This window comes from Lynx rufus, unplaced genomic scaffold (genome assembly GCF_022079265.1).
Source record: "Lynx rufus isolate CCGP_SWC_20201006 ecotype Redwood Valley unplaced genomic scaffold, mLynRuf1.p SCAF_33, whole genome shotgun sequence".
Taxonomy (NCBI): domain Eukaryota; kingdom Metazoa; phylum Chordata; class Mammalia; order Carnivora; family Felidae; genus Lynx; species Lynx rufus.
Window position 1 is genome coordinate 6,962 of NW_025814849.1, and position 21,597 is coordinate 28,558.

Below are 21,597 nucleotides of genomic sequence, written 5' to 3' on the forward strand. Positions count from 1 at the left end.
GGAGGGTTTCCGTGGAGGGAGGAGAGGCACTGAGGACAAATCTCCCAGGGACACCTGCGCCTCTTGGTCCCCAGAACTGAGCTACCATTTTAATCAACAGGATCCCCTGTGACCGTTGTCCGCACGCACCCGAGAAACGAGGCCCGAGGGAGGCTTCCTTCCCTCCCCTCTGCACCCACCCCAGACACGGCTACCTGTTCCTTTCCCGCCTCCCATGAAAGGGCCTGATTTGCGGGCGCCTGGGGGGCTCTGTCGGTTAAGCGTCCTACTTACGGTCCGTGGGTTCGAGCCCCGCGTCGGTCTGTGCTGACAGCTCAGAGCCTGGAGCCTGCTTCTGATCTGTCTCTCTCTCTCTCTCTCTCTCTCTGCCCCGTATGTACCAGGCTCTGTTCCGTCTGCTCTAGATACGCATAAATTACTTAATCTTCACCCAAAGCCTAAAAACCTCGCACAACTGGCAAATGGCAGCCGGAGCTGTCCACAAGGGTGGTTGCTTAGCCCCCGAGCGGTGCCGACTTGGGACTTAGGGTCCTCGGGGCAGGCTTCCTGGACCCCCGGATTTTAACCAAGTTCCTGCTGTGCCCCCCACCCCGGCCCCTGGAAGCCCCTGTGCTCTGTGAGGATAGGGGTCGGGTGGGGTGGGGGCACCGATTCACCTCCGACCCCCGGCACCATCGTGGAACGGATGCGTCAACGCCGCTGGGGGGCTGGGGGCGGATCTTCCAGGCATAAACCAGGTGCCCAGGGTGAGGGAGTTACTAGAACTGCTTACTGATCTTGGAAGGCGGCTGCCAAGCCCAGAGAATACAGAAGGGAGCGCCCTTGACTCCCCACTCTGGGGGGGGGGGACATTCTGAGGCCTGATCTCTGCTGGGCCCTGGCTTCTCCCCGACCCGGACTCAGGCAGTGGCAAGGGGATGGCTCAGCATTTTAGAAGCCTGGCTGCTGGAATTTCCCGAGCCCAGGCTCCCTCCCCCAGAGATCTGGGCGCAGAGAGGACTTCCGAACCCACGCGTCTCTCCGGTTCTGCTTGACAAGCGTGAGATCCCGGGCTGACTCCCGGCCACCACCTCATCCTAAGAAACAAATCTGGATCTCGGGAAATCAGAGCCAGGAGCTCTCGAGGAGGCCGAGGCGTCGGGGGCGTCTTCTGACAGAGGAGAGGCCTGCCTTTGGAGACAGGCATCCCATCTGCAAGCAGGCCCTGGCGGGCAGCTGGCTTCCTACCTCCAGGGACGGGGAGCTCACTCCTCCCCGAGTTCATGATACAGGATGCTGGATTGAGTGTGTGCAGAGAGGACCCTCCAGCAGCCACCTGCTTGCTCAGCTCTGCCCACACAGCAGAAAGCCAGCATCTCCGCTCTTGTCGGGTTCCCCACACCTTCTGGCCTGGCCCCGGTCACTGAAATCAGTCCCAAATTGCCAGGAACCCAGACCCTGAGCCTCCCAGGGCTTTCCTTCTTCGTGGAGCCTGTGTTCCATCCAGAACAAGGAGGCGGGGACCCCAAAATAATCAAAGAAATAAACTGTATAGTTACAAATTGTGATAAGTGCCAGGGAGACAGGGGGCAGACCAACGAGACAGGGGCTACTCGTAAATCTGAGTTTTTACACCAAAGTGTTAGAATTTCCAGAATATTTCCTGGGTTTGGGGGGGAATGAGGTTTTGTTGGGAGAAAAGAGAAGAAAAGAAAAGAGAGGAAAGGAAAGGAAAGGAAAAGAGAAAAGGAAAGGAAAGAAAAGAAAAGAAAAGAAGGAAGGAGGGAGGGAAAGAGGGAGAAAAGAGACCATAGGTCTCCATAACTATAATCTAATCCAGGAGTCGGCAAACTATCACCATGGGCCATATCCACCCCGTGGCCTGTTTTTGTGCGGCCTACGTATGATTTCTTGCATTTTTTTTTAACTTCTTACATTTTTAAAGGGCTGTAAGAAAAGAAAACAAACAAACGGAACAAAGAAGAATGTGTAACAGGGACCTTTATGGCCCACGGCGCCTGACGCATTCACTATCTGGCCCTTCGCGGAAAAAGTCGGCGGCCTCGGAATCTCACCAGGTTTCGCTCACCGACAGCTTTCCTGGCCTGGGCCGGCTGGGAAATGCAGCATGAAGGGACAGACCAGACAGCCGAGAATTTTCCATTTCTGCCCACGAGGCTGAGCGCCATCCATCACAAACCTTTCAAAGCCAAGGCCCAGAAGGTTAAGCGATTTCTGCTCTGGCTGAGCGAGGTCGGGGGCCGCGGGAGGATGGATGTCCTCACACACCAAAAAGGAAGGAGTGCTCGTGCGGCCTCTGTCGCTGTCCATTTCTCATCAGCTTTTTAGGAAGCAAGGGAATTAATTCTCCGTGTTCGGGTATGCCAGGATTACCGGGATTTCTGTCCTATGAAATAAGTGGGGGGAGGAAAGGCCTACTTATGAGTCAGGGCTCTTGGTTTCGAGTGACAGAATCCCAATTCAAGGTGACTTTTGAGTGGCTCGTGTTACTGAAAAGTCCAGAATCTGCACAACCTTCAGGCACAGCTGGATCCAGGGGCTCGAAACGGCACCATCAGGACTCCTTGCCTCTGTTTCTTCTGGGTTGGTTTCGTTCTCAGGGAGGCTCCCCCCCTCATGAGGCAAGTGGCACCGGGGGCCCGCGTCTCCCCCCGCGTGCCAGCCTCAGCGGAAAGATGTGGTGTCCTCGATAGTTCCCAAACTGAGTCTCATTGCACCCTTCCTGGATCACTGACCGCCCCTCTACCCGGCGACTGGGGCCAGGGGATGAAAGGATCTCATTGGCCAGGCTTAGTCACGTGCTCTCCCAGGAGTGGGGTGGGAGGAGTCAGCCCCACCTGGTCTGCAGGTGCTGAGAGGAAGGAAGAGAACTCTTCTCCCCCAACGAGATCAGGAGGCCACTGCCAGAAGGAGGAACAGACACTGAGCCACCAAGGGCAGCCGCTGCCCCCGCAGAAAACGGATGACATTTCTCAGGCCCCTCTGCTAAGTCTCCTTACCGCCCATGCCACGGGCGAGTAAACTGAGACCCTGGAGGTAAAATCAGTCTCTCAAAGTTACAAACTTAGTTCGTGATGGAGGCAGGGTTCCCGTCCTAAGTCGACTCATCCTCCTGCTACCCGCACTGACCGTCATGCATTTACTTCCAATCCCGTCCTCCAAGAGCCTAGCAACGCCGCATGCAGTCGGTGGGCAATAAACGCCCCTCGAGTCAAACTGTTGTTGAGTGTCCGCCCCCCAGCGGACTGTAAGATGCCCGAGACCACGTCCGTCTTGTTCACCGCGGCATCCCGAACGCCTGACGCATGGTAGGGGTTCCACAGACACTTGGCAGACGAATGCCCACGGCCTCAGCGTTTAGCACATAGTAGGCGCTCCGCAAATAGTTGGCAAATGAGCATGGCCTTAGTGTCCACACGTAGTAGGTGCTTAACAAATAGCTGGTGAAGAAATGAATGAATCTCAGGCGAGAGCCAAAGCTGCCTGATGGATGACATTTCCAGATCATTAACAAGATAGATGGAGAAGGGGGGGGGAGGGGAGGGGGGCGATGAAGGAGCCTTGGTTCCTACGGAAGGTCCTAGAGAGGACCTACAGCGTCAGGGTTACTTGGAGGGGAGCACTCAGCTTTGGAAAGAGACGCGGGGTCTTTGTGAGCCAGGAGAGGGGGGAGGTGGGGCTGGCGGGAGGAAGCCAGGCCAGCCAGGGCGCAGCCAACTGGCTGTGCCAGGGACACTGTGCCCCGGGCAGGGCCCTGCCCCGCCCCGCCTGCCCCTGACCTTGCCTCATCCGACAATAGAGCATCCATTGTAAGGGGGTAATTGGGTTCCGGCACATCCCCTCCCTGGAAGCAAAGGGAAACACAATCTGCTTTCTATTTGTTACTGCGGCCAAGACTCCACTCCCTCCTCTGCCCAGCCCCCCTCCCCATCCTGGCCCTGCTGAGCCGCTGTGACATTCCTTGGCCCGATTAGAGCTGCCGGCCCAGGCTGCATAACCTGGGAGAATCCGCATGACCGAAACCTAAAAACAGCGTCAAGGGCCTTGTGGCCCGGGGTTCACATCCTCTCCTATGGGAGCCATAAATATGGCCCTAGCTGGAGTCTCTCCGCCCACATCCGGGCTCCTCTGCATCTGTGTGGCCTTGGACCAGTCTGTCACCCTCTCTGGGCCTCAGTTTCCTCACCTGTAAAACAGGGATGACAACAGATGAGAAAGGCTGTAGGCGGCTCAGGATTGTTCATCCAGGCAGGGTTCTGGGCACGGACGCCATTCGAGTCACTGTTTGGGGAGTTAGAGCCTCCCGGTCTCAGCTGACTCTGCAGAGTTGGGTGTCTCGGCCCCAGACCACTTTGAAGCGGGGAAGAAAAGGGGCACATCCTCAGGGGGGCCTTCTCATGAGCCCCAGGGCTGTGCCTACTCTGCCCACTCACATCCAGCGGACGCACTGAAGGTCTGGTGTGTGCCCATCTTGTGTTGATGGGGGAGAAGCAGGGAGGTAAGGGAAGAGACATACAAAGCAGTGGAAGGTTTGGGCTCTGCCTGTGAGGGGCTGACAACCACCTGAGTTGTGTTAGAAGACAAACGGGCTCTGGGGATGTGTCCCTGAGCCCCCAAGTGGTGGAGGAGTTGAGGCAACGCAGCAGGCATGGAGGGCTTCCTGGAGGAGGTGAGATAGGTGTGCCTCCTTCCTCTGCTGGGGATCTTGGGTGATGTGTTCACCTCTCTGGGCCTTGTGACCTCATCTTTTGGAGACTTCAAGAAAACAACAGCCCCAGCCAGCCAGGCCTGTAATGGAGAGGATTAGGGCCATTCACAGAGAAACCAAAACATCTTGACCTTGGCTTTTGTTGGAGTGAGACCTTGGCCTGGGTGTTCAGAGTGACCCTGCCCAAGGCCCTGAAGATCCAGGGAAAAGACAGACCTGCACCGAGGCTCCAGTTCCAAAAGCCGTTGGACACCCAGGCAAGTCAATTAATCTCTGAGACTTGGTTTCCCCATCTATAAAACGGGACACCATGAACTCCAGCGTGACTGTGTGTGCTTAAGCCAACAGCGGCGTGGCACGCAGTAGCTGCTCAATAAATCGTAGCAACTACTCCTGATTTCTAGAGCCGAGATGGTCTGAAAACCTCACAGGGACCGGCCAGGCAGCAGAACCCAGGACTTACCCGTGGGGGCTGTTTGAGACCCCCACCCCCCCCCTTTCAGCAAACGAACTTGGACGCAGCGGTAGGGCCCAGCATTGGTTCTTCCGGGGCGTCAGGGGCACACGATCAGGTCCATTCTAATCTCATGACTCAGTCCCACCATGGATGGGTGCCTCGTCTTATTACACAGCTTTGTGTCTGTCTTTCTCTTTGTACCTTTTTTTTTTTTTTTTGGGTACTTTTAAATGTCCTGTTCCATAATATAACGGACTCTCCTCCCCCCATTCCGGAACACAAACACGACTCATGGAGGTACACGTGCGTCCCCCCACCCCCCAGAAGGGAGCACGATTCCTTGATTTACTGCATATTTATATTGTCCTCACTCTGGGCCGGGAACACGATCCTGAATGGGTATTCATCATTCCCTTGCGTTTCTACGTGCAGGGGTGTGTGTGTGTGTGTGTGTGTGTGCCTAACGTGGTTCTCACACGCGTGTGCTCAGAAACACTGGGAAGCCTATGGGAACAGATTCCAGGCCCCACCCCCCGGAGGGCCCGGGAATCTGCATTTCTGACACGTTCCCCCAGAGGATGCTGCTGTTTTGGGACCACACTTTGCGAACCATTGCCCTAAATACCGCAGCACCCGAGCTGTGATTGTTTTCAAATTCCTACCAAGGGTGTGGTGTCCCTTGTAGCCTTCCGTGACCAGATTTTCTCATCCTGCCCCAGTGATTCTCAAGCAGGGGCGATTTCACCTCCCGGGGGGAACACTGGGCAATGTCCGGAGACGGTTTTGATGGTCACCAGTGGCGGGGGGGGGGGGGGAGGGGGGCTGTGCTCCTGGCACCTGGTGGGTGAGAGCCTGGGGTGCTGATGAACAACCTGCAGGACAGCCCCCTCGCACCAGGGAACAAGTGTGAACTTGTCCCAGGAGAAACGGAAGCATATGTCCGCGCAAAACTCCGTACGCAAATATTCACAGTATAGCACTATTCGCAAAAGCCAAAACATGGAAACAACCCCAGGGGCGCCTGGGTGGCTCACTTGGTTGCGCATCCAGCTTTGGCTCAGGTCCTGATCTCACGGTTCGTGGGTTCGAGCCCCGCGTCGGGCTCTGTGCTGACGGCTCGGAGCCCGGAGCCTGCTTCCGATTCTGTGTCTCCCTCTCTCTCTCTGCCCCTCCCCGACTCCCCTCCTCTGTCTCCCTCTCTCTCTCTCGAAAAACATGAAAAAAGAAAAAAAAAAGCGGGAACAACCCAAACGCCCATCGACCGACGAGCACCTAAACGGACTGTGGTCTCTCCATGCGGGTGGAAAACGGTGCGAGAGGGCTCGGCGCTCCGGGGGTTTCCTTTCAGGGTTTTGAACATGTTCCACAAGTGATGGCAGGGCTCTGTGAAGAGAGTAAAACCCATCGAACTGTACGCTCTAGAAGGGTGAATTGCATCACACGCGAATTACGTCTCACTAAAGCTATTATTGGAAAAGGACAATGGGGAAAAAATAATAGCGTCAAAGTTTGGAAACTCCGCCCTACGCTCTGCCCTCGAGCGAGACGACGCGTGTTCACTTCCACTGCTGTGTAATATTCCTCTGTGTGAACGAGCCACGATTTGCTTACCCGTTTTCTTTCCAGTGAGCGGAACGGTTGGCTCCAGATGTTGCTACGGTGAACAGGGCTGCGACGCACCTCCTTGTACGCGTGGCCTGGGGCACGCGCGCGAGTGTCACTTTGGCGTGTCCCTGAGAGAAGAGCCGCCGAGTCGCGCGGAACAGGAAGATTAGATGCCGGCGTTACATCGAGCTTTTTCTGTTTGCTCCAGGGCCCGGGGCTGAGTCCCCACCGGTCTTCTCACCGAACTGTACCTGCAACCGTGTCGTGGGGTCCATTTCAGAGACGAGGACGCTGAGGCTCAGAGAGGTGAATTAACCGGCCTGGCCTAAAAGCATTGGGTAATTCACGGCCTCTTCCCGCCCAGCCTGGGGTGGGGAGATGACAGGGGGTGACAACTTGTTCGGAAAACAGCCGTTACTTGTGGAGCCTCCGAGAGGCTTCCCGGGGGGCAGCCTGCTGAACTTTCTAGAACTCCTGGCAAACCTACATCACACGGCACGGCCACCAGGCGCCCGGAATCCTCCCCCGCCCCGGTTTCTCCCTGCTGCCCTACACCCAAGCCCCAAGCGGCACTTGTACCCCGAGCGGGGCCAGAAGGTGCACGAATGGTGTGCGGCGGCTCTTCTCTCAGGGACACGCCAAAGTGACACTCGCGCGCGTGCCCCAGGCCACGCGTACAAGGAGGTGCGTCGCAGCCCTGTTCACCTGAGCTGGTTCTGGAGGGGGGAGCGAGAGAGGGAGAGAGATTTCCACACGCTGGGGGCTGGGGTGGGCAGGAGGGAGGCAGTCCTTGCGACCTCATTCCCCGGGGCTGCCCCAGGGAGGCGTCAGGATCTAGAAGCTGCATCATCACCAGGGAGGGGGTGCCCTAAGCAAAGCGGTCCCAGTGTAGACAAGCCCCTTCCTCCCGTGCAACATGGATGCTTAAGAGTGCCACACCGGATGGGGCCACATGGTCCTGGATCCCAAGCGTCTCAGGGTCCTCGGTGGGGTGCGGCGGCCAGAGGGACCTCTCAGCCGTTCGGTGTCTGATGTCACCCAGCGTGGAGGAGCCCGGGTCTTGCAGCGGAGACGGAATTTTCTATCATCTTGGAAGAATGAGGGCTTGGAATGGGCTGTATGTTGACCGGACGGAAATAAAAATCGGATGCCCCTTTTCACTGAGTGACGAGATCTGCTCCGAGATGCCAAGTCAGCGGCCTCTGGTCGCACAGCACGTCCATGATAACGGTGGGATTTGGAACGGAGCCCACAGCCGACCCCCGGAACACACGCAGCAGCAGGGAGAACTGAGTTGTGGCTGTGTCAAAAGCCACGAGAGTTGAAGGGGTGGGGGTGGGGGGGGCGCTTGTTACTACCACGTAACTGAGCTGGTGCCGACCAGTACGTGCCCATTTCACAGATGTGGAAACCGAGTCTGGGAGTGGTCACGCAGCCTGCCCAGAGTCAAACGTAGAGGCATGGCCAGGACTCACAGCCTGGTCTGCCCGTCGCGACCTTTCTGGAGAGGAGGTGGCTCCAGCCTGAACAAAGCCAGCCACACCCCTCTCTGCTAACCCCTTCAATTAAAGCCAATTTCAAGGTCTCCTGGTTTCTAAATGAACAGCCCTGATCGTGTTCGTTAAAGGCCCTGCCTGCTCGGGCTGTGCATTTTATCAGAAGCCGCCAACAAGATAAATGGCCCTGTAACTTATTGTTCCAGTGCAAAGCACCTCACAGCGAGTGGCGGTACAGATGCCAGGAATAAATCACATCTGATCTTCCGAGAGCCGGGCAGAGCTCCCGTGAGGACGTCAGAGGCAGGGGGAGGCCTGGAGCAGCTGTGGACCCGGGGTGGGGGGGGGGGCGGTCTTCACTGAGGACCACAGACCTGCTGGGGGGGTCTTGGTCGGGACCCCAGATGTCTGGGGTGAGCGTTGCTTTCTTCTCTGCCCAGCATCTCCTTCCTCTCCTTAAGGGTGAACAGCACCCACTTTTTCTTTGGGAAAAAAACCCCTCCTGGGCTCTCAGGCCATATGGTTCAGGTCAGGCCGTCCCTTCCCCCAGCAACAGAGGGTGAACACATGATCCGCCCTGGCCAGTTGGAGCCCCGCACCCCGGCCCGGCCATGAGCGGTTCCGGGTGGGTATACGTACCACGTGATGGGGCTTATCAAGTCTCTACTTCTGTTGAAACCCTAAGACAAGAGTAGTCGTCTTTTTTCAAAATGTTTATCTATTTTGAGAGAGGGAGAGAGAGAGAGAGAAACAGTGCAAGCGGGGGAGGGGCAGAGAGCGAGAGGGAGAGAGAGAATCCCAAGCAGGCTCCACACTGTCAGCGCAGAGCCCAGTGCGGGGCTCGAACTCATGACCCGTGAGATCATGACCTGAGCCGAAATCAAGAGTCGGACGCTTACCCGACTGGCCACCCAGGCGCCCCAGGAGAAGTTCTTCTAAACCAACGTTGCTTGCAGAAGGGATGTCCTTTTCACTGTGGTATCTCCAGCTCCCAATACAATTATACACTCATAGTAGGTGCTCAATAAAAACGTGCTGAAGGAATGAATAAGCCAGCTGAGTCAAGGCAGCCGGGTTCTTGTCCGGGCTTAGACACGTGAACTGTAATGTTGAGAAGCTCTTCTCCCCACTCTGGGCCTCAGCGTCCTTGTCTACAGAATGAGGTTAATAACAGCACTTAGCAATAGCAGGTTTCGTCAGCCAGCCATCGTCACCAGTATGCTGCGTAACAAGCGGCCCCTCGACTCAGTGGCTTCAAACAACAATCACGCGGGGCACCTGGCTGGCTCAGTTGGTAGAGCGTGTGGCTCTTGTCTTGGGGTTCGAGCCCCACGTGGGGGGTAGAGATTACTTTAAAATACAATTGTAAAATAAACCGTCACGCATTATCAGTTACACCCCTACCCGGGGCTGGTCCAGGCCCGGCTTGGCTGGCCCGCCTGTCCCCCAACCCCCATGGATCAGTGTTTGTCCCGCACGATGGCAAAGGTGCAGAAAAGGACAAGGTCCCTTGAGGGCCAGGCACAGCATCAGTGACACTTCATTCGTTCGGCTAAAGCAGGTCAGAGCAGGGGACTTACGCTCTTGTGGGGAAGGGAGAAGAGCGGAGGCCAGCCGTGCGCCCTCCACGCGGGCGCGACGTGTTTCCTTGCTGCGCGCCTGCCTTTTCCCCCAGAACGGAACCTCCTGGGGTGCACGGCCCTTTATCTGCTCTGCTCACTGCGGAAGCTCCAGCACCTGGAACAGGCCTGGGACAGAGTAGGTGTTCAGCAAATACTTGTGCAAAGACTGAGCTCCCCGCACCGTCGTGAGGACAAACCCAGGTCAGGGACGCGAACGACGTGTCGAGAATTACAAGATCCCTCCGAGAGTCTGTCCCGATCCTGTACCCCATACCCTGGCCCGGAATCCGCTCCCCCTACTCGGGGATTGTCCCAGCTCAGGCCCCTGATAAACAACAGAGCCAATTGCGGGTGGGGGTGTCACATCTGGGGACCTGCCTCCTGACCTCGGCCAGTCTGTGCTCAGTTGTGTCTCTCGTTCTCGTCCGGCCTGGGGGTCCTGGGGAGGCCCCGCCGTGGCGGCTCAAACCCATCCCCCTGGATCAGGAAGTTCAGGTTCGGCTGAGACCTGCTGAGGTCACAGGTCTCTCTGGGCTGAGGAGGAAGTGTCCCGAAGGGCCCCAGGACAGAGGGACAGCCTACCACGGCTGCGTGCTTGTCCGAGGGTCCCCGAGGCCACAGTGCTGCCCCGTGTGGTTTCCCCGGAGCGCTCTCTCCTATCTCTTGAAAACAGCAAAGTCGCAGAGCCCCCGGCCCCCTCCCTGTCTGCTCTTCCCCGAGGAAGCCTCCCCACCCCCCCCCCACGTCCATCTGGCCCTCAGCACAGCCCTCCCTCCTGGTGGCCCGGCCTCCCCCACGGCCGCCCAGCACGCAGGAAACCTCTCCAGTCTGCCCCCGCGCTCAGCACAAAAACCTTCCCCCTCTCCAGGCCCAGCCGAAAGAACCAAATGTTCCTCTATTATGCAAGCTCATTTCTCTCTTCCTGCCGGGCCGAAATTGCAATCTGCACAGGGGAGGAGGAGGCCTGGCTGGGGAGGCCTCTGAATCAGGAAGCTGAACATCTGTGAAGGCAGGAAACCTCCCTCCTGCCCTGCCCACGGCCACACTGTCACCAGCCCTCACCCTTCCCGCGGCCCAGCCCGGCAGGGCTGGCCACCAAACTCCAACCCAGCCCATCCCTCGGGCTTCCCCGGGGCAGAAAAACTCAGGGTGTGTTCCTATAGAGCTTAAAGGCAGGTCAGCTACAACACATTCCCCCTCCCCACCCCCCACCCCGCCCCGGGGTCGGGGGAGAGGGGGGAGAGGTGTCACAGGCATGATCATCAGACAAGAACTTTGCCTAAAACAACACGTGGGTTTTATCTGCTGAGCGCGGGCTCTGTGCCAGGCACTGCTCTCATTCTCCCATCTCCCTTCATGGATCGATACTATTCTTATCCCCATTTCACAGAGGAGAACGCTGAGGCTCAGCGCAGGCAACTCATGTGCAAAAATACAACTAGGAATCAGCAAAGCTGGGATCCAAACCAGGCCCCAGGACCCTGAGCTTGTCCAGTTGACGCCTGTCAAACGTGTGATCACGGTTCTTGCCTCAGAGGCTTTCCCCGCCAGGCGACAACATACTACCTCTTGTCCGGCAGTCCTGCTTCTGGGCGTATACCCAGAAGGGTCGGGGCAGGATCTTGAAGAGGTATCTGTACGCTCTATGTTCGTGGCAGCGCGATTCGCGGTAGCTAAAACACGGGAGCCGTCCAAGTGCCCAGCTGCGGACGGATGGATAAGCAAGATGTGGTCTAGCCACACGATGGAGTATTACTCAGCCTTGAAAAAGAAGACCTGTTGAAAAAAAAAGGAAAGAAAAAGAAAAGAAAAGAAAGGAAAGGAAAATAAAAGAAAGGAAAGGAAAGGAACGGAAAAGAAAAGAAAGGAAAGGAAAGGAAAGGAAAAGAAAAGAAAGGAAAGGAAAGGAACGGAAAAGAAAAGAAAGGAACAGAAAAGAAAGGAAAGGAAAGGAAAAGAAAGGAGAAAAGAAAAGAAAAGAAAGGAAAGGAAAGGAAAGGAAAGGAAGGAAAGGGATGGAAAAGAAAAGAAAGGAAAGGAAAGGAAAAGAACGGAAAAGAACGGAAAAGAAAAGAAAAGAAAGGAAAGGAAAAGAAAAAAGAAAAGAAAAGAAAAGGAAGGAAAGGAAAGGAAAAGAAAAGAAAAGAAAAGAAAAGAAAAAAAAAGAAAAGAAAAGAAAAGGAGACCTGTTTCTGACCCCTGCTCCCCCATGGACGAGCCTGGAGGACACGATGCTGAGTGAACGAAGCCAGCCACTGAAGGACGGATACGGCCTGACCGCACTTACACGAGGCGCCCAGAGGAGCCACGTTCATAGAGACAGAAAGCAGGATGGTAGGCGCCAGGGGCCGGGGAGGGGGCCGGGGAGTCAGTGCTTCTCGGGGACAGAAGGTGGGTTTGACAGCTGAGAGTTCCGGAGACTCGTGTGACAATGATGCGAACATACCGAACGCCGCGAGACCGTTCGCACACCGTGAGAGGTGTGCAGCCGGCTGGATGTCGTAAGAACTTGACTCAGTCTGTGCCAGATTGCCCTGAAGGTCCCAATTCCACACCCCGACCCGTCTCCGTGCCCTTCACGGGCCTCGAGGCTGGTTCCAGCCAATGAGAGTAGGGGTGTGTTCCTGCCTGCCCTCCCACCCCTCTGCTGTCACCGAGGCTCTCGCCCCGGGCAAGCTGGCTGGAGGAGAGACCAGGGGACACAGAGCCCCTCCAGCAGCCACCGGCCGGCCACCCCAGACACGTGCATATGCCCAGTTGAGACAGGAGACCTCCACCCTCGCCCAGCCTCAGCTGCCGGCCTGCAGACTCACAACTCGAATACATGCTTCCTGGTTGAGGTCACTGATGTTTGGGGCCACTTGTTACGCGGCGTTATTCTGCCAGTAGGTAACTCATACGGACTCACATGAAAGGCCTCCAACCATCCAACTGTTCCAGCACATACCTATCGTTAAACACCTACTCTCTGTATCCAGGAACAGAGCTGCCTTCGCGGCACCCGCAGTTGAGAAGGCGGGGGAGACAGACTCAGACCCAAGTACTCATGCTGGTATGATCCGGGGAAGGGCCGAAGCCTAGAGACCGCAGGGAAAGCACATGTCCCAGGTTGGGAAGTCAGGGAAGGCTTCCTGGAGGAGGAGGCGATGAAACGGTGGCCTGGAGAAGTGAGAGACAGCCAGGCTAGGGGTTGTGCGTAGGCAGGAGCGGGGAGGGGAGTCCCAGGCGGAAGGAAAGGGTGAAGGCCTGGGCCGGCGGGGGGGACAGAGCCGGGCTGCTCAGACGGTAGGCAAGGACGTTGGGAAGGCTGTGCTGAAATCCTCAGGGGGGCGAGACTGTCCCGAGGGCCCACGGGGAGTTCAGCCTCATGCTGCAGGACCGGCCGTGCACTTGGGAAAGATCCCTCGGGGCAGCCGTGGAGGCCGACTTCAGTTAGAGGTCCCCGTGGCAAAGTGTGGCGGGGCGGGTCCCCGATCGGTGGCCGCCTGCCTTGGCTGCCCCTTGCCGCCCCGGGCCCCCTCGTGGGCAGCGATGGGGAGACGGAGGCCGCCCCGGGGTAGGCCTCTGCGTCATCGAGCCCACTCCCCAGGGACCGGCGTGGTGGCAGGAAGGAGGATCCCTGCCAAATGTCCGTCCTCTGCCTGCCCAATGAGCAGACCGCCGCCAGCAGCAGGAGATGCCCCTGCCCAATCGGGAGCCAGGTCCGCGCCCCGTGAGTTTGCGGATTCTGGGCAGCGGCTGGGGACAGCCAGCCAGCACCCTCCCGCCAGCCGCACCCGGCCAGGCAGCCGGCACCTCTGTCCCCAGCCAGCCTCCCCCCCCCCCCGCCCCCCATCGGCAAGACCCTACATCCATCAGCCGGGACCGTCCCCTGGCATCCATCACTCCGGAAAAGAGAAATCAAGACACTGCCATATCGTTGTCCCGGGATTAATGTCCCTGCTGTGAAAACAAACGTCGCGTCTTCCCGCCAACATTTATTTTTGATAAATGCTGTGACTTTGCCTTGACATTTCGGAAGCAGCGGGAGACCATTACCCGGTGACAATGTTCTATTCCACTGACATTATCTCTTAATTATAATATGCAAGTAATGCTGAAAAAAATGGCCCATAAATAGCTCGTTGGGAGTTGCCGCATTCTGCCCTGTCGGGAAATGCTGAAGGATTTCATTCAGGGCTTGCAAATGAGGGAGACAGATGGATATCTTGGGGCCCCGTATGTGTCCTGCCTCTTCAATGACAAAGCTCAAAGCTCGCAGGGTGGCAGGACGTGGCAGGGAGGCGAGGACTCCAGGGCAGCAGCCGGGCTTCCTGCCGACCCCGAGCCCCCTCCCCCGCCCCCTCCCCCAAATCAGGGGGCCTCCACCCCCCGCACACCCAGTGACACCCACTAACTCCAGTCTTGCAAAAACGGTGTGTGGTTAGCACAGAGGAGACAGGCAGTGATCCCCCCCCCCCCGGAAATTAATTCCCTCCAGGGGCAGGGAGGTCGAGGGAAGGGCGTCCGGAGGAAATCCCCCCTTGCAGCTCCTCTGGGGCCTCAAGAACAGAAGAAACATTTGCCAGGGTTCCCGGGGAACGGGGTTCCGGGAGGGGTTCCAGGGGCTCTGGAACGGGCGGAGAAAGAGACGGGAGACACCGACGGAAAGGGCTTTCGGAGACTCGAGGGGCAACCACAAGGGGGGCTCACGCGATGGGCATTTCTGGGGACACTTTGGGGCGAGACGGGCCACGTTGAGTCACATCTTGAAAAGCCTCCTCGCTCCAAACACAGTCGAAACTCAGTCAAACAGTCGAAACTCAAAAACGGTCAAAGCTCAGACTCAAACCGATGGTTCCCAAGCAGGGGTGATTTTGCCCCCAGGGGACACGCGGCTCGGTGTGGTACTGGCACACAATCCATAGTTTCTAGATGGGTGGAGGAAAGGGGGGGCGGGTAAGTACAAAACCAGACCCTGTATCTACAGCTGAGAAGGAGAAAAATCTTCCCATCCACCCTTTGGGGCAGCTACTAGACTTTCTCTTTATTTTATTTTATTTTATTTTTTTTTTTAATTTTTTCAACGTTTATTTATTTTTGGGACAGAGACAGAGCATGAACGGGGGAGGGGCAGAGAGAGAGGGAGACACAGAATCGGAAACAGGCTCCAGGCTCCGAGCCATCAGCCCAGAGCCCGACGTGGGGCTCGAACTCCCGGACCGCGAGATCGTGACCTGGCTGAAGTCGGTCGCTTAACCGACTGCGCCACCCAGGCGCCCCAACTTTCTCTTTATTTTAGAGGGGAGGAAACCCAGGGCTGGCGGGGAGGGGACATGCCCAGTCACAGCCGCAGTTAGGGAGACGGGGTGCAGGGCAGAGGGCGGCCTGGGCTCAGATCCTGGCCGTATCACTAGCAGCTGGTCAGCTTGGGGGAGCAACTCAACCTCTCTGGGCCTTTTTCTGCCTCTGCTGTAAAATGGGCTCTTAAACCCACGCCACGGGGCGGCATGTGGACCGGCCACGGTGGCCCCCGAACATGGAGCGAGACGTGGAATCCGGGACCAGTGGTGGGAGAGGTTTGAATCGAGGGAACTATTGGCAGAGAGGCGGGCAGGGCCGGGCAGGGGCAGTGGGAGCCGGGAGGGCCCTGGAGGCTGCAGGGCCCTCCTCCTCCCACCGCCTCCCACCGCCTCCCACCGCCTCCCACCGCCACCAGTGCCGCCCACGGGCTGGACCCGGCCGGTAGCCCAAGGAGGGGCCGCCACCCGGTCGCCCTCCAGGACAAGGGCAAAGTGGAGAGGGACGGGGTGGGACCGGAGGACTGAAGAATGCCCGGCACAGCAGGAAAGGCAGCCCTGAAGCCCCACGGCTCCAAGTGCACACTGAGCCCTCACGGGCTGTGTGACCCGGGGCCAGTGGCTCGCCCTCTCTGAGCCTCACTTTCTCATCGCGTTGCCGGGACCGAATGACTTCGCGGAGAGAGGCACATACACTAGGCCAGGGCGGGGACCTGTCGGAGGCCACACGGCCCCGCGTCACCGTGTTCGTTTCCCGTCGCTGCCGCAGCCAGCGAGCACACGGTCAGCGGCTTCGAGCGGCCGCCCTTTGTTCTCTTGCGGTTCCGGAGGCCAGACGTCAAAATCAGGACGTCGGCAGGACTGCGCTCCTTCCGGAGGCTCTGGGGGGGGGGGGGGGGGGGAGTCTGGTCCTTGTTGCAGTTTCTCGAGATGCCCACACCCCTTGCTTCCGTCCTCTCGGGCCTCCGTCTCAGACTCGGACCCTCCGGCCTCCCTCTCGTAAGGACCCTCGTGACCACGAGGGCCACCCGCATGACCTGGGTTGAGCTACTTGCTTCATGATGCTTCCCTGAGCCGCGTCTTCGAAGCCGCTTTGCCACGTGAGGTCACACGTTCTCAGGGTCTGCGGGTCAGGTCCTCGCCCCCCCCCCCCAGGCTTCGGCGGGGGGGGGGGTGGGGGACGCAGTCGTCACCTTCACGATTTCCGTCTCCCCCTCTCCGTGCGGTTTGCGCCCCGCCGCTCAACGTTGCTCCTCCAGATACGGCGCTGGGACTCGAGGGGTAACGTTCGAGCGGCAGCAGGGAGGAAACGAGGGGCTGCTGGGCCGTGGGGCAGTCCGGGGTGGTCCACACACTGCTGATGTGTTTGCCGTGGCCAGGACAGCCCTCCGCCAGCTTCTGGAAGTCTGTTCCCAAGAGGTCAGGCTCGGCGCAGGGTCGCGGGCTCCAATACCACCAGGGCGTGGCAGCATTTCGGCGGCCCGGCGGTGACACAGAATATTCGTCCTTTCTCAAAGCAGCAGTCACCCAGGGCACCGCGGACAGGCAGGCGCGAGGCCCCTGGGTGCCCGGATCTTCTGATTTTGCAAAAGTAGCCGAAGCGCAGGTTTTGTGCGAACTCCCTCGAGTTTGAAATTTTGGCCGCTGGTTTAGTTTTTGTTTCCCCCCTGCACACGGTGTAAGCCAAAGTCAACATGTCCGTGGGCCACTGGCTTGCACCCCCTGGTCTGGTCCAAGGCCATCCCTTCCCCCTGGGACACGACCTGGAGTTACCCTAGAACTTGCACTGCCCCGGGGTCACGGCCAGAGACAACAAGCCACGGCAGGTCCCTGCCAATGGGCCCCCAGGGGACACGCACCTGAAGCTCGATGACTCTCCGCCTCCCGCTGACCCCGCTCTTTGCCTCCAGAGCAGTGCCACAGAACTGCCCTAGACCAGCTGGCCACTGGCTAGATAGGTCACATCCACGAGCCTTGAGGGCTTCTCCTGTACAGTGGGGATAAGGATAGTTTCCGTCACGGGCCATGGTGAGCGTGGGACGAGGGCACGCAGGTAGGGTTAGTTTAGCGGGGCCGGGCACACAGCAGGTTCTCAGCCAACAGGGTGAAGATAATCAGACCCAGAAAGCACAAAGCTTGCCTTGGCCGGAAGTCGCCCTGAGAAGGGAAGGAAGCCCGGGACGGCACTGTGTGTTTCTTCCTCTGGTTCCCAAGCGCGTCATGAGAGACCAGCACAGGGGACGCACACAGGATTTGGGGGAGAAGAGCTGCGTTGGAATCCCGGCTCCCGCGCTACCTGGCTGTGCAGCTTGGAGCGGCTCACTCAACCTCTCTGAGCCTCAACTTCCTCATCTGTAAAATGCAGGGAATTCTTCCTCCTAGGAGGAATCTGTAGGGACTCGCAGACATAAGGCAAGCACTATGCATGCAAAAAGGCATTTGAAAAACGTTGGTGGCCTTTCAGAAATGCCCGAGCCCCCCCCTTTTCGGCGCAGTCTCTGATTTAGGTGCACATGTGCTCCCCAGGCAAAGTCAGTACTGGCCTCTGCCCAAGGCCTGGCGCCGTTACTGACGTCACCGCGGGCCGCCCGGGGTGACCTGGCCTGAAACGGTCACAATCTGCCTGCTGCCTCCTTCGGAGGGAGGGGCTCCCCCAGTCCCTGTCTGCCTGCCACCAATGGTATCTCCAGACCTGCTTTCCATCCCCCCGTGGGCCCAGAACAAAGCGAATGGCCCCATTTTCCTCGCACACCCAGCCGAGGGAGGAGACAACGCCACGTCAGTAGCACGGGAGCCCAGGGGGTCAGGAATCTGGGTCTGCTTTGCTCGCTACTCTGTCCCCTGTGCCTCGAACAGGACCCGGCAAGACGTGAGCACTCGACAAATATTTGTTGACTTAAGAGAGAAAACTCTAGGGGCGCCTGGGTGGCACAGTCGGTTGAGCGTCCGACTTCAGCTCAGGTCACGATCTCGTAGTCCGTGAGTTCGAGCCCCGCGTCGGGCTCTGGGCTGATGGCTCGGAGCCTGGAGCCTGTTTCCGATTCTGTGTCTCCCTCTCTCTCTGCCCCTCCCCCGTTCATGCTCTGTCTCTCTCTGTCTCAAAAATAAATAAACGTTGAAAAGAGAGAAAACTCTACCAGTTCCCGCCTGGTCACTGTGTGCTAGGTGCCGTGTTAAGTCCCTCCGATCCGTGCTTTCATTGAACCCCCCACGACATTCCCGGAGGCGGGTCGTGACAGTCGAGATGGTCTAGGTTATGGATGCCGCGGTAACAGTCCCCTGGCTCTTCGCAGCTTCCGACAACCGAGGTTTATTTTGTGCTCATTCTACACAAGTCAGCTCGGGGCTGTGTCCTGGGGAAGTCCTCATCCTGGGACCCACGCTGTTGGAAGCGTCCGCATCTCAGACGCCGCCCGCCGTCGGGGCAGAGGGAAGAGGAGTTCTGAAGGTTGTCACAGCAGCAGTTAAAAGCCACAGTCCACAGAGTGTTCCAGATAACCGTCCGCTCTCGTGAGAATCTCACGACCCCATCCAACCACGAGGCTGCCACCAAAGCAGCCTTCCCCGTGTGCCCGGAAGGTGACAGTTAGAAATCTGTGGTGGACACGAGACTCGGGGCTACGACACTGGGGTTTTTACGGCCCCCGTTTTTACACATGAGGATGTTGAGGTTCAGAGAGGTCAAGTGACTTGCCCAAGGTCACACAGCTAGCAACTCGCAGATCAGGGATTCGTACCCGGTTCTGACTCCAAAAACCAGGGTCTCAGCTGTTACCACTTACAAACGCCAGAGTATGATCTATTTTCCCCGGTTTGTGCAGAAGATAAACGCATCCCATGACTTCAGCTGATGGAAGGCACCCACCTACACGCCTCCAGAAAGGGGTTTATAGCCACAGACACGCATGCCTAAATTATACAACTAACACACAAAGGCAAGTCCTGCTCAGAAACCGACAGACTGAGTCTTGTCCAAGTTGTGTTTCGTTTGGCCCACGTAGTACTTTATTTAATTGGGATTCGTTGCCAATAATTAAAAATCGGGAAATTTCACCTTCTTCAAAGCCGTCTCCTTTTGAAAATTAAACCCAAAATTAGACGACTTGGCCACAATAGCCTGCATCCAGCCTAACAAGGCGGCCGCGGGCGCGACTGAAGGCAAAGCCAGGTTCTCAGGTGACACGAAGGCAGCCTGGGCCCGCGGGTGGAGGGAGGGGCGTCACTCGCCCAGAGCGCAGCCTGCAAAATACCGCTCTCTTCGAGCTCGGATCTGTATCCCGGCCGTCTTGCTTTCGTGAAACGTCATCAGTCTTCCATAAGGGTGTCGCCTGTATCACTTCAGAAGTGTTAGGGGAGCCTGGCGACTCAGTTGGTTAAGCGTCCAGCTCTCGGTCTTGGCTGCGGTCATGATCTCTCATGGTTCAGGAGTCCGAGCCCCGCATCGGGCTCTGGGCCGATGGTGCAGAGCCCGCTTGGGATTCTCTCTCTCCCCTCTCTCTCTGCCCCTCCCCTGCTTGCTCCCTCTCTCGAAAATAAATAAGTAAATAAACTTAAAAAAAAAATTGGGGGGCGCCTGGGTGGCTCCATCGGTTGAACGTCTGACTTCGGCTCAGGTCACGATCTTGCGGTCCGTAGGTTCGAGCCCCGCGTGGGGCTCTGTGCTGACAGCTCGGAGCCCAGAGCCTGCTTCGGATTCTGTGTCTCCCTCTCTCTCTGCCCCTCCCCCGTTCATGCTCTGTCTCTCTCTGTCTCAAAAATAAATTAAAAAAAAAAAATTTTAACTGTTGTCAAAATGTTGCTCTGAGGGAGGCCAAGCATCCACTGCTGCGTGGTTCTGTGGGCATTTGAACTCGCCTGCACTGACCTCCATCATCTAAAGAAGTCGGGTTTACACACAAAGCCCCCCCAAAGACACAGCGGTGTGAGGATGCCCAGGGCGTGTTTGACAGTGACACCTCCTGGTGGCGCCCGGTATTACAGCTCAGCCCCGCGAGACCTGGCGCTCGTGAAGGTGAACTGCATTCTGGGTGCTAGGGTCGGTTCCCAGACTGCTTCGCGAACAGATGTCAAAGTCTTACGCTATTTCCAGCCCCAAGTGCGTAAAAGTTCCTTCTTTACAGCCCTCGTGAGGAGCTGCGACGTGAATGGGGGCAGGAGTTCTAATTCCTGTTGGCAGGGACACAGAGGGGTCCCAGCGACTTGCCCGAGGGACACGGTGAATCAGGCCTGTGCCGCAAACAGCTCCAAACCCTGCCGCCTGCCTGATCCCCAAGGCTGAGCTCACGGAAGAAATCATGTCCCTCCGTCAGACGGCTGCCGTGGCCACCGCCTGAGACCACAGAGCTGAACGTACCACGAAGCAGGCCCAGACACGTGAGTGTCTCCTCAGAGAGCCTCCGTCCCCCAAAACGGGAGACATCCTGCAGCCCGGGGACAAGCAGACGGGGTGGGTCATGGAAACAGACAGAAGATCCCAGGGACCAGAAGAATGTTCCAGAGCTCTGGAAAACTGCCGCGGGCCCGGCCGCCACTTTTCGTGCCTTCCACAGCAACGTGGTTCGAATCCATCTGCCGGAATGTTTTCCCAGGGGAGAGGAAGTCCTATTCCGTGATGGAAATTGAGGAGGTAAATGAGACCTAGTTTGCAGAAATGTGCCTCCTGGCCAGCGTTGTTCGGACATCTGTTCCTTAGAGCGGAATTCAAACGGCTCCCTTGCAAAGGCCCCTCCTTTCTCGGACCGGATCTTGTCAGGTCAGCTGTGCCTAAGGCTTTGTGGCTTTGTGGCCAAGGTGCCGTGAAATCTGGAAGCGTCCGTGACTCCAGACTCCAATATTGCCACTTGGCCTTCACCCTCTGGGAGAAACACCAGGCCCGGAACCTTCTGCAGCTAGCTCCTGAACCACAGGGAGGGAGGTCCGCGACGCGGGACCCCAGCCGAAAAAGAAACGGTGGACCTTATTCAAAAGTCCTGGGGCGCCTGGGTGGCTCAGTCGGTTGAGCATCCGACTTCGGCTCAGGTCATGATCTCGCGGTCTGTGAGTTCGAGCCCCGCGTCGGGCTCTGTGCTGACAGCTCGGAGCCTGGAGCCTGCTTCAGATTCTGGTCTCCCCCCCGCCCCCGCCCTCTGACCTCTCCCGCTCATGCTGTCTCTCTCTGTCTCTCCAAAATAAATAAACACTAAAAAAAGAAAAAAATTTTTTTCAATAGTCCCGGCTGCTTCCCCACCCCCCATCTGCTGCCCTCTCGTTCAAGTTTTGTTGTGGGGGTTGGAGACCACACACTGTTTCTAGAAATGTTAACTCTTACTCCCCATCTTTCCCTTCCATCCTCAACCTCTTTTGGAAGGAGCCTGGATGTTCCCCCCCGGGAGCCCAGGCTCGGGCACATCTGCGGCATACAGAGCCTCCTTCTAGACGGACTTGGGGTTGT

At 57.7% G+C, this 21,597-nt stretch overlaps 1 protein-coding gene across 15 annotated transcripts; it reads right to left on the bottom strand.

Moving 5' to 3' along the window:
• Positions 1-1,510: 1,510 nt before the first annotated feature.
• On the bottom strand, positions 1,511-10,586 carry LOC124522020 (uncharacterized). 15 transcript variants are annotated; one of them, XR_006964653.1, is made up of 9 exons: positions 9,847-10,586; positions 9,166-9,417; positions 8,906-8,946; positions 7,710-8,070; positions 6,777-7,021; positions 6,438-6,548; positions 4,564-4,788; positions 3,780-4,350; positions 1,511-3,440 (listed from the first exon to the last, which is right to left on the bottom strand). XR_006964653.1 is itself a non-coding variant. In XM_047093192.1 (7 exons), the coding sequence occupies exons 3-7, from the start codon at positions 6,523-6,525 to the stop codon at positions 3,278-3,280; spliced, it is 618 nt and encodes a 205-aa protein (XP_046949148.1). In that variant the 5' UTR covers positions 6,526-6,548; positions 6,777-7,021; positions 7,350-7,423; the 3' UTR covers positions 1,963-3,277. The 15 variants fall into 15 exon arrangements, 2 of the variants coding, with proteins under 2 accessions (XP_046949148.1, XP_046949149.1); XR_006964652.1 differs by having other exon boundaries at positions 8,906-8,984; XR_006964645.1 differs by having other exon boundaries at positions 1,963-3,440; positions 7,710-8,984; positions 9,847-10,014; positions 10,275-10,586.
• Between the last annotated feature and the right edge of the window lie 11,011 nt (positions 10,587-21,597).

Coding starts and splice junctions, on each gene's coding strand:
- LOC124522020 (XM_047093192.1), bottom strand. CDS start 6,525: ATGTTCAAAACCCTGAAAGGAAACCCCCGGAGCGCCGAGCCCTCTCGC. Junction 5,002..6,437: donor AGAGACCACAGTCCGTTTAG/GTGCTCGTCGGT, acceptor CCCGTTTTATAG/ATGGGGAAACCAAGTCTCAG. Junction 4,789..4,924: donor GAACTGGAGCCTCGGTGCAG/GTCTGTCTTTTC, acceptor TCTCCATTACAG/GCCTGGCTGGCTGGGGCTGT.